The 17,083-nt window shown below is 45.0% G+C and overlaps 1 protein-coding gene across 1 annotated transcript in view; it reads left to right on the plus strand.

The window, feature by feature from the left end:
- LOC146063110 (cytochrome P450 4B1-like) overlaps positions 1-17,083 on the plus strand; it is a 101,865-nt gene that overhangs the window by 63,037 nt on the left and 21,745 nt on the right. Inside the window, exon 6 of the mRNA XM_083175124.1 lies at positions 13,307-13,371. Within this exon, the coding sequence (XP_083031250.1) occupies positions 13,307-13,371 (65 nt within the window). The remainder of the gene's footprint in view (positions 1-13,306; positions 13,372-17,083) is intronic.

Raw genomic sequence — 17,083 nt, forward strand, 5'->3', positions numbered from 1 at the left:
CAAATTGTTTAATATTTTTATGGCACTTGCAAAAGGTAGATACTGTATAGAGATGTGTGATTTCATAAAGTGGAAGTGAAGGGTAATGAATAAATGTTGCTGAAGGTGTGGTGGTGGGGTGTGTGTGTGTGTGTGTGTATGTGTATATATATATATATATATATATATATATATATATATATGTATGTGTGTGTGTGTGTTTGCACAGCGATCTAGCTTTATTATAGTGCACAATTCATTGCATGACACAAAATAATATATATATTTTTTAAAACACCGTTAGCCAGTATACACAATTAATTACACACATACTGTGTCTTAAACTGTAGGTATTTATTATGTGTTAATCACAATTTGTACATTTTTAGTGATTACATTGGCCTTACAATTAATATATAGTATGCATACATAAACACAGGTAAAGGTGCAACAATGAAGTAATAAAACTTCACATGGTGTATAGGTTAATCTCAATAGGAAGTAATGTGTTTAAGTGTCAATTAGGAACTAATTGATTACAATTAAAAAATAATAAATATGTTAGGAGTAGAGATGAGCGGGTCCGGATCTCCGGGATCCGACAGATCCGAATATGGTGATCCGAGTTAGCATCCGAGCCGGCTCGGGAGTTCCCGCCTGAATTCCGGACCGAAAACTAGGCAAAACGTCATCATCGCGCTGTCGGATTCTCGCGGGATCTGGATTCTATATAAGATGCACACGCGCCCCGCCATCTTCACTCCATTATAGGAGAGGGTGGTTGGGATCTGTGCTCTGTGCTCCATGCTCCGTGCACTGTGCTGTGATTTATTTAGTGACTGATTTTTTTATTTTGTTGTAAACTAGGTGTTGCAGTGCTCACATGCAGGGGCTGCAGTGCTGCTGACTGTACACTCAGTGTACAGGGGCTGCAGTGTCCATAATACAAGGGGCTGTGTCCAGTGTACAGGGGCTGTGTCCAGTGTCCAGGGGCTGTGTCCAGTGTCCAGGGGCTGTGTCCATTGTCCAGGGACTTTGTCCAGGGTGACAGGCTGTATCCAGTGTCCAGTGTAACGGGCTGTGTCCAATGTGAGGGCATATATATCTAGTGTTCAGTGTGACGGACTATATCCAGTGTCCAGTGTAATGGGCTGTGTCCAGTGTGACAGACTATATCCATTGTCCAGTGTGACGGCATATATCTAGTGGGGTTGGGATCATTTGGTCTATTGCATTATGGTCGAAAGTCATTAGGTCGAATCCATTAGGTCGACATGCTAAAAGGTCGACATGACTCTAGGTCGACATGGGAAAAGGTCGACATGATTCTAGGTCGAAAGGTCATTAGTTCGACAGGTCATTAGTTCGACAAGGTCATTAGTTCGACATTGTCTATGTCGACATTCACAAGGTCAACATGGGGTTTTTCACTGTTTTTTTACCTGAATGTCAACACAGTCGACATGGACACAGTTTAAAGTGCACTGCATCCCCTCGCATCGCTCGCTGCGCTCGCAATGCGCCGGGCACGGTGCCTCGCTACGCTCGGCACACTATTTTATTCTCCCACCACGCCCTAGTGGATGGTAGGGCATGAAATACCGCCTGTCGGCACATGTTGGCTCAAAAAACAGTGAAAAACTCCATGTCGACCTTGTGAAAGTCGACATAGACAATGTCGAACTAATGACCTTGTCGAACTAATGACCTGTCGAACTAATGACCTTTCGAACTAGAATCATGTCGACCTTTTCCCATGTCGACCTAGAGTCATGTCGACCTTTTAGCATGTCGACCTAATGGATTCGACCTAATGACTTTCGACCATAATGCAGTAGACCAAATGACCGCATCCCATCTAGTGTCCAGTGTGAGGGCATATATATCTAGTGTCCATTGTGACGGACTATATCCAGTGTCCAGTGTAACGGGCTGTGCCCAGTGTGACGGCCTATATCCATTGTCCAGTGTGATGGCATATATCTAGTGTCCAGTGTGAGGGCATATATATCTAGTGTCCAGTGTGACGGCCTGTGTCCAGTGTGACGGCCTACAGTATATCCATTGTCCAGTGTGACGGCATATATCTAGTGTCCAGTGTGAGGGCATATATATCTAGTGTCCAGTGTGACGGCCTGTGTCCAGTGTGACGACCTGTGTCCAGTGTGACGGCATATATTTAGTGTCCAGTGTGAGGGCATATATATCTAGTGTCCAGTGTGACTGACTATATCCAGTGTCCAGTGTGACAGCCTATATCCAGTGTCCAGTGTGACGGCATATATCCATTGTCCAGTGTGACGGAATATATCTAGTGTCCAGTGTGACGGCATATATCTATTGTCCAGTGTGACGGCATATATATCCAGTGTCCAGTGTGACGGACTATATCCAGTGTCCAGTGTGATGGCATATATCTAGTGTCCAGTGTGAGGGCATATATATCTAGTGTCCAGTGTGACGGACTATATTCAGTGTCCAGTGTGACGGCCTATATCCAGTGTCCAGTGTGACGGCATATATCCATTGTCCAGTGTGACGGAATATATCTAGTGTCCAGTGTGACGGCATATATCTATTGTCCAGTGTGACGGCATATATATCCAGTGTCCAGTGTGACGGACTATATCCAGTGTCCAGTGTGACGGCATATATCCATTGGCCAGTGTGACGGCATATATCTAGTGTCCAGTGTGACGGCATATATATCCAGTGTCCAGTGTAACGGGCTGTGTCCAGTGTCCAGTGTGACGGACTATATCCAGTGTCCAGTGTGACGGCATATATATCCAGTGTCCAGTGTGACGGACTATATCCAGTGTCCAGTGTGACGGCATATGTCCAGTGTGACGGCCTATATCCAGTGTCCAGTGTGACGGCATATATCCATTGTCCAGTGTGACGGAATATATCTAGTGTCCAATGTTACGGCATATATCTATTGTCCAGTGTGACGGCATATATATCCAGTGTCCAGTGTGACGGACTATATCCAGTGTCCAGTGTGACGGCATATATCCATTGGCCAGTGTGACGGCATATATCTAGTGTCCAGTGTGACGGCATATATATCCAGTGTCCAGTGTAATGGGCTGTGTCCAGTGTCCAGTGTGACGGACTATATCCAGTGTCCAGTGTGACGTCATATATATCTAGTGTCCAGTGTGACGGACTATATCCAGTGTCCAGTGTAACGGGCTGTGTCCAGTGTCCAGTGTGACGGACTATATCCAGTGTCCAGTGTGACGGACTATATCCAGTGTCCAGTGTGACGGCATATATATCTAGTGTCCAGTGTGATGGCATATATCCAGTGTCCAGTGTAACGGGCTGTGTCCAGGGGCAGTGTCCAGTGACCAGGGGCAGTGTCCAGTGTCACAGGCTGTGTCCAGTGTAAAAAATAAATAAAAGTATTAAAATAAAAACACATTTTTGGAGGATGATGGAGGAGGAAATAGTGGGAGATCAGCAACCTGATAGAAGAACTGAAGCTGCTACCACCAGTCAGATTCATGATGGCAAGGCCGATGGTCAAAGGCCTAGAGGCCATGTAAAAGCAAAGCAGAAATCTCATTTTACAATGGTCCATAAAAAAAAATTAAAGTCACCTGCGGAGAAAATTAAAATTGGCAATATGCCGTTCACCACACGCAGTGGGAAGGAAAGGCTACTGCCTTGGCCTTTGTTTCTGACTGATGGTACAGCGTCTCAGAAGAATGATGGTAGCCCTTCTGCTACTACAAAAAAAAGAAGGAAAGTTTTAAGACAAAGGCAAGTTCACAAATGTCACAAATCCCAGAGGAGAGTCTTAAGTGTGTCTGCGGATGCCATATATGAGCCGGACCTTTCAAATACTGTTTATGAAGAGGAGCTTCATTCCACCATTTGCATGCCCTCTGCAAGTGTGTGCAAGAGCATCCCCAGTCAAGATTTTGACCTGGTTATTGAGGATGCTTCTGAGGAATTGGATGAGGATGTGGATTCTGTTGGTGAAGCTGGCACACAGAGGGATGCGGATGATGACGATGTTGAGGATGATGTTGTTTGTATCTAGTGTCCAGTGTGAGGGCATATATATCTATAGTGTCCAGTGTGACGGACTATATCCAGTGTCCAGTGTAACGGGCTGTGTCCAGTGTGACGTCCTATATCCAGTGTCCAGTGTGATGGCATATATCCATTGTCCAGTGTGACGGCATATATCTAGTGTCCAGTGTGAGGGCATATATATCTAGTGTCCAGTGTGACGGCCTGTGTCCAGTGTGACGGCCTGTGTCCAGTGTGACGGCCTGTGTCCAGTGTGACGGCCTATATCCATTGTCCAGTGTGACGACATATATTTAGTGTCCAGTGTGAGGGCATATATATCTAGTGTCCAGTGTGACGGACTATATCCAGTGTCCAGTGTGACGGCCTGTGTCCAGTGTCCAGTGTGACGGCCTATATCCATTGTCCAGTGTGACGGCATATATCTAGTGTCCAGTGTGACGGCATATATCCATTGTCCAGTATGACGGCATATATCCATTGTCCAGTGTGACGGCATATATCTAGGGGGAAATTTACTAAGAATACAAATACAAATAATTGTATTCGTATTCTTGCTACGAATGAATACGACTGCATACCTCGTATGCAAAGTCGTGTTCCGGAGGGGGATTTACAAAGCAGTCATATACGACTGCTTTGTAACCCTCCGATGTCGTATTCATTCGTATTAGCTGGCTGTATATACGGCCGCTAATACGAATTCATACAGGCAGTCTGCACGGATCAGTCAGATCCGTGCAGGCTGCAGAGTGTAAAAAAAAATAGAAATAAAAATAAATACATAAATAAAACGGCATGGGGTCCCCCCCACAGCCATAACCAGCACCAGGCTGACAGAGCTGGGGCCGGTAATTAAATAGGGGTTCCCCGATTTTTAACAACCAGCCCCAGGCTCCAGGTCCGGGGCTGGTTCCCAAAATACGGGGGACAAAATGAGTAGGGGTCCCCCGTATTTTAAGAACCAGCCCCAGGCTCCAGGTCCAGGGCTCGTTCCCAAAATATGGGGGACAAAATGAGTAGGGGTCCCCCATATTTTAAGAACCAGCCCCAGGCACAACCAGCTAGCAGGTTAATGGCACAGCCGGGGGACACTTATTATATAAGGTCCCGCGGCCAAAGCATTAACCCTACCAACCAGTCAGCCTGGCCAGGGGACCTGGGGGAGTGGGGACCCCCGCAAAATAAAGGGGTCGGTCCCCCCTCCAGAACTTACCTGACCAGGCTGAAGCCTGGTGCTGTCCCCGGTGGCCCTGTGCGGTGGCTACCGGGCTGATAAAATGGTGTAAAAAAAAGATTAATAGCTATTGTCTTATACCGTGGAACTATGAGTCCCAACAAGCCTCCCCCGCATGCTAGGACTTGGAGAACCACAAGTCCCAGCATGCGGGGCATTAAAGGGCCCGCTGGGTATTGTAGTTCCACAGTACAAGAAATAGTTAAATAAACACACTGACAAGCCAGAAAAATAAAAGTTTAATACATACATTACACAAACACACTGATACTTACCTATCTTGAGCCCGTCGGTAGGTCCCTGGGTCCGGTCCGGTGGCTTGGTTCCGGGGCCTTGGTTCCAGGGCTGGTCCGGGGCTCCAGGGCTGAAGAGTTTGGGGTCCAGGATCCGTTGTAATCCAAAGGGGTACCTGGGGAAGGAAATCCTACTCACCTGCTCGTCTGGCGACCATCCCGGCATCTTCTCTTAAAGTCGCACTGCTCCCGGCTGCTGGTACCCGCTCCGCTCGGACACTGCTGGAGAGATGCAGAGATATTCATATTTCCCCGCCTCTACCCAGAATGATTTCTATTGGCCGCCTAGCGGCCAATCAGGAGCCGGAAAAGTCGGCCGCTAGACTGAATCCTCTCCTATCCTGGATTCCTCAGAAGCATCCTTAAAAGCTACACCTGTTTCTTCTGCTGCTGCTGCTGCTGGTGCTGCTTCCAGGAAGGGGACCAGGAATGCTGGTCCTGATCAGTTAACCAAGCAACTGACTGTAAGTCAATTCTTTGCAAGGGGGATGAAGTATGCCAGCAGTCACCCTGTTGCACAGCGTATTACCGACGCCATAACAACTATGTTGGTATTAGACGTGCGTCCAGTATCAGCAATCAATTGTGTGGGTTTTACCCAGTTGCTTGAGATCCTGTGTCCCCGGTACCAAATTCCATCTAGGTTCCACTCCTCCAGGAAGGCAATACCCAGACTGTACACGGACATTAAAAAAAGCATTGTTAGTGTCCTTAAAAATGCCGCTGTACCGACTGTCCACTTAACCACTGATATGTGGACAAGCGGAACAGGGAAAACTAAAGACTAAATGTCTGTGACTGCTCACTGGGTAGATTTATTGCCTTCAGCTGCAGCACCAACAGCAACAGCAGCAACATCATCTCCCATTGTTATTCAGAGGCAGGCTACTCTGTGTATCACAGGTTTCAGTAAAAGGCACACAGCAGAAAACCTCCTAGAAAAACTACGGGAAGTCATTGCGCAATGGCTTACCCCACCTGGACTCTCCTCGGGATTTGTGGTATCGGACAATGCCACCAATATTGTGAGTGCATTACATCTGGGCAAATTCCAACATGTCCCATGTTTTGCTCACACAATAAATTTGGTGGTGCAACATTTCTTGAAAAAGGACAGGGTTGTTCAAGAGATGTTGTCAATTGTCCAGAAAATTTGTGCACATTTTCGCCATTCTGCAAGTGCGTGCAGGAGATTGCAACACTTGCAAGAAATGCTAAATTTGCCCTGCCATCAGCTGAAGCAAGAGGTGGTCACGAGGTGGAATTCCACCCTCTATATGCTTCAGCGGATGGAGGAGCAGCAAAAGGCCATCCAAAGCTACACCTCTACCTATGACATAGGTAGAGGAATGGGAATGCACCTGAGTCAAGCTCATTGGAGAATAATTTCCGTGTTGTGCAAGATCCTGCAGCCCTTTGAGGCTGCTACACGCAAAGTTAGTTCTGACACTGCCAGCTTGAGCCAGGTCATTCCCTTGATAGGCCTTTTGCAAAAGCAGTTGGAGAAATTGAAGGAGGAGTTGAAGCAGAGTGAATCTGCTAAATATGTAGGACTAGTGGATCACGCCATTAATTCACTTTGCAAGGATCCAAGGGTCGTCGATCTCTTAAAATCAGATCATTATATTTTGGCGACAATACTGGATCCTAGGTTTAAGTCTTACATTGGGTCTTTGTTACCAATGTGCACAAATCTGCAGAGGTGCAAAGACCTCTTGGTCCAAAAATTGTCAGCTGAAGCGGAACGTGGCAGGCACACAACTCCTCCTTCAATTTCTACCACTGGGGTTGCGAGGAAAAAACTAAATTTTCCTCAGAGACCCACTGCTATTCAGTCCAGAAATATATTTGACATCTGGTCCAGACTGAAGGAACGTCCTAGCATAATGGATATGTCGACTGCTACTGACTATGATGCTATCACAATTGATAGAATGGTGGATGGCTACTTTGCCGATAGCATCGATATAGGTATGTCAGACTGTCCATTCTATTATTGGCAAGAAAAAACGGCAATGTGGTGGCCTTTGCACAAACTGGCTTTGCTTTATTTAAGTTGTCCACCCTCCAGTGTATATTCTGAGAGAGTCTTCAGCGCAGCTGGGAACCTTGTTAGCGATCGGCGTAGGAGGTTACTTCCACAAAACATGGAGAAGATGATGTTCATAAAAATGAATTTCAAATTCCACCAACTGGACCTCCTTCACCAGCACATACGTCCTCCTAATACACACAGTCCTCCGGTATTGGTTGATTCCAGCTGCGTCAAATTAATTGTGTGTGAAGAAGAGGATGAGGGTGAGGAATCGGATGCTGAGGATGACATATTCTAATACCAGTTTGTGCAGTGCCTAAGGACAATTTCTTGCACCTCTTTGTATGTTTTTGCTCTTTGGATCATTATTTTCTTTTTTAAGAATGACATCTGTAAAGCCAGTTTGTGCACTGCCCATTGCCAGCTTGTTTTGTGGGGGCCCAAACAAACCAATCATTTCAGCCACGTGTGACAGTCCCTGCCGCTGAAGTCCCTGTCGCTGAAATGATTGGTTTGTTAAACTGTGCATGTCCTGTATACAACATAAGGTTGGGTAGGAGGGCCCAAGGACAATTTCATCTTGCACCTCTTCGTATTTTTGCCTCTTTGGAGCATTTTCTTATTTTTTTTTAATAATGACAGCTTGTAAAACCTGTTTGTGCAGGGCCCAAGGACAATTTCAGCTTGCACCTCTTCGTATTTTTGCCTCTTTGGAGCATTTTCTTCTTTTTTTTAATAATGACAGCTTGTAAGACCTGTTTGTGCAGGGCCCAAGGACAATTTTAGGTTACACCTCTTCGTATTTTTGCCTCTTTGGAGCATTTTCTTCTTTTTTGGATATGATGGATGAATGGTGGGAAGATCGGTGCTTCTTTCTCCATATCCTCTATTATAGATGAAAAAATGTCATCGGTGACATCCATGATCTCTGACTGGTTCAATAATCACATTAATTAAATTAATAATTAATCAATCATAAGGGTGGGTGGGAGGGCCCAAGGACAATTTCATCTTGCACCTCTTCGTATTTTTGCCTCTTTGGAGCATTTTCTTATTTTTTTTTTAATAATGACAGCTTGTAAAACCTGTTTGTGCAGGGCCCAAGGACAATTTCAGCTTGCACCTCTTCGTATTTTTGCCTCTTTGGAGCATTTTGTTCTTTTTTGGATATGATGGATGAATAGTGGGAAGATTGGTGCTACTATCTCCACATCCTCTATTATAGATAAAAAAATTTCATCAGTGACATCCATGATCTCTGACTGGTTCAACAATCACATTAATTAAATTAATAATCAATCAATCACACAATCAATCAATCACACAATCACGCCAGATAGGGGTCTTATTGAATTTTAAACTGATCAAAATAGATAAACACTTGCAGACAAAGTCAGTGCTGCACGAAACGTCCACTGCTCCTTGGCTGCACATGGTTAACAGTGCACAATCAAGCCACATAGGGGTCTTGGCAATTGTTTTAAGGTTCTAACAGAGGAGCGCAGCTACTAGTAAAACTAAGGGTGGGTGGGAGGGCCCAATATGCAGGGCACATCTTTGTATTCTTTGCTCTTTTTTGGGGGGTAATTTATTGAACTGCCACCCTGTCTGCCCCTGCAGTGCCGCTCTGCTTCCAATATGTGCCAGGTTGGAAGTGTAAGGTTCACATATATGTGATGCCCACTGCTGTTGCCTAGCTTAGTCATCCAGCTACCTCGGTATTACCTTTTGGCCCAACTACAGTAAATGAAAACAATTTTGTGAGCTGTGAAGTGATTGACTAGAAATTAGTGGAAATTAATGTTGTTGAGCTCAATAATACTTTAGGGGCAAAAAACAGGCCCAAAATCTGTTATTTTAGCATTTTTCCCAAAAAATCCAGATCCAAAACCAAAACCCGCAAGGGTGGTTTTGCCAAAACCAATCCAGATCCACGAAGAGAGATCCAGTTCCAAAACCCGAAAAAGTGCCCGCCGCTCATCTCTAGTTAGGAGGTACCATAATTGGATAAGTGTGTAATATGGGTGAAGCATGATTTCCGAATAGATTTGTGAGGTGGGCGCAAAAATGCCAACTTGGTGCGTACGGTCAGCTTCCCGTCCGTTCGGACGCAGTAGGACTAAATCTTTGCTTTCCGAACGCACACGGATGTGTGGATGCAGTCCGAAGACACTCCCTCTTCTTTGAAAGTCCGTCCGAATGGATGTGGACGACATGTAGGCGTGTGTTCTTTGATGGTCCGACGTGCGTTGCGTTCGGTCATTTCCGAATGAACGTGCATCCGAAAGAGTGAACTAGAATAAGGCCCTATGGGCCTTATTCTGGTGGAGTCGGATGGCTCCGAATGCGGACGGATGGCTGATGGTTGGTGTTTGCGCATGTGCGGAGGCATATCTGCGCATGTGCGAACGCCTCACATGTACGAACACGGCGTGAGTTCTGTACAGAAAATTATCATACGGAACCATCCGATCAGGGGGTGGAGAGGGGCGTGAAGGGCTGTTTGGGCTCATTACCATATGCGTACGCCCCGCGTTTCATGGGCGTTCCCTTGAAAATGCTTGGCGTACGTACGGTAATGCGGCCGTGACGCACGTGGGGGGGGGGCGGACAACTGACATAGCCGGATGTCAGCTGGCCGCCCATATCCCTGCTTTCATTCAGAAAAATGTCCATGGGGTCTGGAGCACTCGGGGCTGTCTGACCACTCGGTCCATCATTTGATGGTCGGCGACCATTGGTGGATGGGGAGGTTTCCACAGATAGGGGAGGTGTTCGCATGAAACATCCGCTCACGATCCGTTTGCTCGGCATCTTATCGCATTCGGATGGTGTGAGCGATCCGTACGGTAGGTGGGGCTAAGAACACTCAGTGGCCGTCCGAAAATACGCATCTGTCCAATTCAACTAGAATAAGGGCCTACCAGCAGTGTAGAACTACTACACCACGCAGGTTGGATCAGCATGGTACGGTAGGTGGGGCTAAGAACACTCAGTGGCCTTCCGAAAATACGCATCCATCCAATTTAACTAGAATAAGGGCCTATCAGCAGTGTAGAACTACTACACCACGCAGGTTTTCACTATCAGCAGTGTAGTAGTTAAAACCAGGGTTGCCTACCTGCCTGGCTCCTGCGACCCCCTATGCGGGGGGGTCCACAGGTCAAATGACACGAATAGCGCTGTTTTTGCCCCGCCCACCGCAGTGCAATGCCATAAAATGGCATTGCATTTGGGCGTGGCTAAAACTTCGCTATCGCTCTGGTCAAGCCCCCAACAAGTAGCCGCCCATGTGGCTCTGCCCCCTCCCCACCCCTTTTAACTCCCCCCCCTGAGTATACAGTATATATATATATATATATATATATATATATATACATACAAGTTGAATCTGCGCAAAGTCAGCTACTATGAATTTTTAGGAAGAAATATCCGTCTCCAAATGTATGGTGCTGCTCACTTCAATAGAGGCTTGCCTCAGCCTCAAGGTAAGGTGCATGTAGAGAGAAATGAGAAGGAGCGCACAATGAGTAAATTTGAAAGCAATTTACTAGAAAGTGTAATATCTCACATACATAGTAGAATAGAACAATCAGCATAAAGATCACCGTGCGGGCACAGCACACTGCACTCTGGATGCGGGAGAGCGACTCGGGAAGATGGTAACCAGACGGACAGCGGCGTCAGCGTGTTCCACTGGGAGAGCTCAGACGGGACAGCGTACTCAATCCTGTACGTCAGAAGACCCCGCCCCAACGCGTTTCGTCATGGAAGACTTCGTCAGGGTTATATATACACACCAACACTAGTGTCTTCAGCGCCCTAAACCATGTGATGTCTTCAATATTACTTCAATAAGAATGAATAAAACATGCATAAATAAAAGCAATACACTTGTAGCTTCTTGTTTGTTGAAGAGTAATTGTCTTTTATTTCAAAGAGCTTTAAATCAGAACCAACGCGTTTCGTCTCTCTTGGAGACTTCATCAGGGGTTTAAACAGGGAATACTTTCCAAGTTCGCTTGAGCCAATTGATGTACAACTGAGATTTTGTTTGTTGAAAAAATTTGTTTGGATTGAAGGTCTATTGGGATTGTGAATATTTGTATGTATTGGAGCGGTATCACAACATATTGGTCCTCCATAAACCTAGGTGCAGTAGCACTCAGAGATGTTTTTTCATCTTTTAAATACACAAAGGTATTTATCATTGTAAAGGACTGAGTCCATTTTTCTCCGTCTAGTTGGACAAATATTCTGAGTCTAGGTAGGCGCATAGTTTATAAAAGAAAAAACTCCTGATGAAGTCTCCAAGAGAGACGAAACGCGTTGGGTTCTGATTTAAAGCTCTTTGAAATAAAAGCAAATTATTCTTCAACAAACAAGAAGCTACAAGTGTATTGCTTTTATTTATGCATGTTTTATTCATTCTTATTGAAGTAATATTGAAGACATCACGTGGTTTAGGGCGCTGAAGACACTAGTGTTGGTGTATGTTGGTATTGTTAGTTCCGACTAGTGGGGAACTAAGTGTCTACAGTGACCAATTGAGTTTTAATAGCGCAAATTGGAGATTCTGTCTTTTATATTTATATATATATATATATATATATATATAGCGGGCGGGTGCCATGTTCACTCCAGTCTAGGAGATTGAACAGTGTGCACGTCTGGCTGTCTTCCCTGGCACCCGCCCATGTTCTCACTCTCCCACCCCGCTGTGCAACCTGCGTGGTGTAGTAGTTTTAACCATACTTACCGTCTTTATATATATATGTAGTGACATTGTCCGGATCTCACGGGCGCTGGAAAGGTGCGTTCCGTGTCTGGGCGGGAAAACCCATACAGGCTTATGAACGCAGTCGGATAGGGGGGTGTTCGGGGGTGTCCGGATTCCCGAAATCCAGACGCGCTCATCTCTAGTTTTTATTCCAAATACTTACACAAACATTTGTCATCCATTACAATCCTGGGGAAGAGGTACTCTAACACAACATTTTTTGGGTAGCACAAATTGTCCCTTTATGGACTATGGAAGGGAGGGCGCAAAACTTTAGTTTGCAGGAGGGCGCCACCCTAGCACCAGCCATGGACATCTCAATACAGTTTAACAATCATTTATTTACAGAATCATTAACAAACAAGAAATTATACGTATACCACGTTCCTTAAAAGGCAGTTACAAGTGATAGCCAGAGTCCAAGCATTGGCCCTCATTCAGATGTTACATCTGCCCCACCTGCAGTGCACATGGTTTTACCCATTTTCCAAACAAATTTTTACTGCAATCAGATCTGAATAAGGGCCATAGGGTGTATTTCCAGGGAGCCTCATCTCACTGTGTAGTCCTGGATCTGTGGTCAGTCACAAACACCCTGTCCTCAATCTTAGGTCCAATGGAAGCTGAAATTAGTCTGCAGTGATCCTGTATTTAAACTAGAATTCTGGGTGGTGGTCAAGGGATCATATCCTCATATACATTCATTTGGAGACCTGGATTAATGAATGCATATTGAGAAACAGAAGACAAACCATTTTACATAGGCTAAAAGTCAACACTGTTACAGATATGCATTCATTTAAAAATATATTTAGTGAGAGGACAATATTGATAAATCAGCCCCTAAGTATCAAAGTTATCCAATCATTAAACCTATGTAAATTACATTTTAAAAACCTTTAAATCTTAATGTTATTCTCTGTTCCTTTTTATAGGCACAATTGTGAGTTTAAACATTTCTTGCCTTCACCGGAATCCTGCAGTCTGGAAGGATCCTGAGGTACAGTTATTCCTGTTTATGTGTAGGGAATAGCATGTCCTGGGGTAGTTGGGCACAGATTACACGATATGTGTAGCCAGCAATGATGTGCGCGGAGGGACCCTATGGGTTACCCCATACACACCAGGCGCGACGAGTGATCATGAGAGCATTCCGCAGCATGGATGCTGCTAGCAATTTCCTCTATCATACGGCATGTACAGAATGACTGAGAACATCGCTAATGACCCGCCGGAACACACATCCTTAATAAAATACACACTAGACCATTTGCACAAAAAACTAATTCACAATGTAAGAAACATAGAATTTGACGGCAGATAAGAACCACTTGGCCCATCTAGTCTGACCCTTTTTAAACATGTTACCTCAAACAATATTTGATCCTTATTTTTTGTAAGGATATCAATATGCCTATCCCAAGCATGTTTACATTGTACTACTGTATTTGCCTCTACCACCTCTGATGGGAGGCTATTCCACTTATCCACTACTCTTTCTGTGAAGTAATTCTTCCTCAGATTTCCCCTGAATCCCCCCCCCCCCCCCGTGTCAGTGCATGTCCTCGTGTTCTGCTGCTCCTCTTCCTGTGAAGAATGTCTCCCACCTGTACCGTGTTATAACCCTTGATATATTTGAAAGTTTCTATCATGTCCCCCCTTTCTAGGGTGGCCAATCCCAGGATCAGGATTGGCGGGATCCCGGGATTTGGCCCCTAAAACGCCGGGATTTCAATCCTGGGATTTCAGGATTTCTGCATGCACACTCTAAAGCCGGGCAGTGTTTGAGCGTGTGCTCAGACGCTGCCTGGCTTCTCCCTTCCCCGGCAGTGTGGCTCTGCACAGTGTGACAAGGCCAGAGGTCATTCTGCGCAGGCCAAGCAGCTGCACAGACCTGTCCTGGGCACGCAGCATGACATTTTTTTAATTAGAGAAGCCAATCCCGGGAATCCCGGAATCGGGCATTTTTTAATCCCGAATTCCGGGATTGAAAAAAATGCTCCGGGATTGACAACCCTACCCCTTTCCCTTCTCTGCTCTAAAGTATACATATTAAGATCTTTTAGTCTTTCCTGGTACGTTTTGTGATGTAGGCCATGCACCATTTTATTTGCCCTTCTTTGTACAGTCTCTAATGTATTTATATCCTTCTGGAGATATGGCCTCCAGAACTGAACACAGTACTCTAGATGAGGTCGTACCAATGACCTATACAGTGGCATTATTACTTCTTTCTTTCTACGGCTGATACCTCTCCCTATGCAACCAAGCATCTGACTTGCCTTCTTCATTGCTTTGTTACATTGCCTACCTGCCTTTAAGTCACCTGAAATAGTGACACCTAGATCCCTCTCTTCCTCAGTAGTTTCCATTATAGTGCCATTTATACTATTTACTCTTTGGATTTTTTAGACCCAAGTGCATGTTTTTGCATTTTTGGGCATTAAACTGTAGTTGCCATGCTCTTGACCATTCCTCTAATCTACCTAGATCATCAATCATTTGTTTTAGCCCTCCTGGTGTGTTTACCCTGTTGCATACCTTTGTGTCATCTGCAAAAAGGCACATTTTACCCTCAATTCCATTTGCAATGTCACCAATAAAGTTATTAAAAAGCACTGGTCCAAGTACAGATCCCTGGGGTACCCCACTTGCAACCTTTCCCTCCTTTGACTGTACTCTGTTTACTACAACTCTCTGTTTTGTTGTCCTGTAACCAAGATCTTATCCATTTAACCACCTTAGAATCCAATCCCAAGCTTTTAAGTTTATTTAATAGTCTGTTATGTGAGACAGTGCAAAAAGCCTTACTAAAGTCTAAATAAGCTACATCTACAGCCCCACCTTGATCTATTACTTTAGTCACCCAGTCAAAAAAGTCAATAAGATTTGTTTGACATGATCTTCCCCCAGTAAACCCATGCTGTTTCAGATCCTGTAACTTGCTGGTTTTGAGATACTCTACAACTCTTTGTTTTAAGAGTGTTTCCATCAATTTCCCTACTACTGATGTAAGGCTCACTGGTCGATAGTTGCTTACCTCTTCCTTTCTTCCACTTTTGTGTTGTGGGACTACATTCGCTGTTTTCCAGTCCTCTGGGATTACTCCAGTAGCTAGTGACTGGTTGAATAATTCTGTTATTGGTTTTACCAGCTCCCCTTTAAGCTCTTTTAGTATCCTTGGATGTATCCCATCTGGCCCCATTGATTTATCCACTTTTAGTTTTGAGAGTTCTGTAAGGACTTTCTCCTCTGTAAATGTACTTGTCTCTCCCTCAGTTTTCTGACTATACTTGCAACTTAACTGTGGTTCCTTCCCCTCTCTTTCAGCAGTGAATACTGAGCAGACATAATTATTAATATTATCTGCTATTACATTGTCTCCCTCAAGAAGACTTCCACTCTCTGTCTTTAGTCTCATTACTCCACTTTTTATTTTTCTCCTTTCACTTATATACCTAAAAAAAAGTTTGCCTCCCTTTACCCACTGACTGGGCCATTTTCTCCTCAGCCTGTGCTTTTGCACATCTGATTACCTTCTTAGCCTCCTTCTGTCTAACAAGATATACTCTGCTTTCTGCTTGTAGCGGTCTATGCCTGCTGGCTTCCCCTGGCCTGTGACACTGCAATTAGTACACTCTGCTGCTGCTTGTAGCGCTCTATACCTGCTGGCTTCCTCTGGGCTGTGTCACTGCACTTGGTTAACTCTGCTTGCTTCTTGTAGCGGTCTATGCCTGCTGGCTTCCCCTGGCCTGTGACACAGCAATTAGTACACTCTGCTGCTGCTTGTAGCGCTCTATACCTGCTGGCCTCCTCTAAGCTGTGACACTGCAGTTGGTACACTCTGCTGCTGCTTGTAGCGCTCTATACCTGCTGGGCTGTGACACTGCAGTTGGTACACTCTGCTTGCTGCTTGTAGCGGTCTATGCCTGCTGGGCTGTGACACTGCAGTTGGTACACTCTGCTCACTGCTTTTTGCGCTTTATACATGCTGGCTTCCCCTGGCCTGTGACACTGCAATTAGTACACTCTGCTGCTTCTTGTAGCGCTCTATACCTGCTGGCCTCCTCTGGGCTGTGACACTGCACTTGGTTAACTCTGCTTGCTGCTTGTAGCGGTCTATGCCTGCTGGGCTGTGACACTGCAGTTGGTACACTCTGCTTTCTGTTTGTAGCGGTCTATGCCTGCTGGCTTCCCCTGGCCTGTGACACTGCAATTAGTACACTCTGCTGCTGCTTGTAGCACTCTATACCTGCTGGCTTCCTCTGGCCTGTGACACTGCAATTAGTACACTCTGCTGCTGCTTGTAGCGCTCTATACATGCTGGCCTCCTCTGGGCTGTGTCACTGCAGTTTGTACACTCTGCTGCTTCTTGTAGCGTTCTACCTCTGCTGGGCTCCCGTAGGCTGTGTGTCACTGCATTAGTGCTTAATGTTTGTAGTCACACTACATATAAGAATTTTGGATTACGGATTATTCCATATTTCAGAATATTTTTATATTTCAATGATGTATATTTTATTTGTGCATAAAACAAGGTTTAAAAACATGAAAGAAAGGTTGAGTACAATCTCAGGTACTGAATTTGAAGTCTAAGCAATCATTTTATTGCACATTTAGTGCCAGTTACGTATCATGTCCTCAGTAGTGCTTTTAGCAATAAAAAAAATTCACTTTCTAGAATGTATGGTGTTCGGAAGGATAAGGGAAAC

This window comes from Crinia signifera, chromosome 3, assembly GCF_055691185.1.
Source record: "Crinia signifera chromosome 3, ASM5569118v1, whole genome shotgun sequence".
In the NCBI taxonomy this organism is placed as follows: Eukaryota; Metazoa; Chordata; class Amphibia; order Anura; family Myobatrachidae; genus Crinia; species Crinia signifera.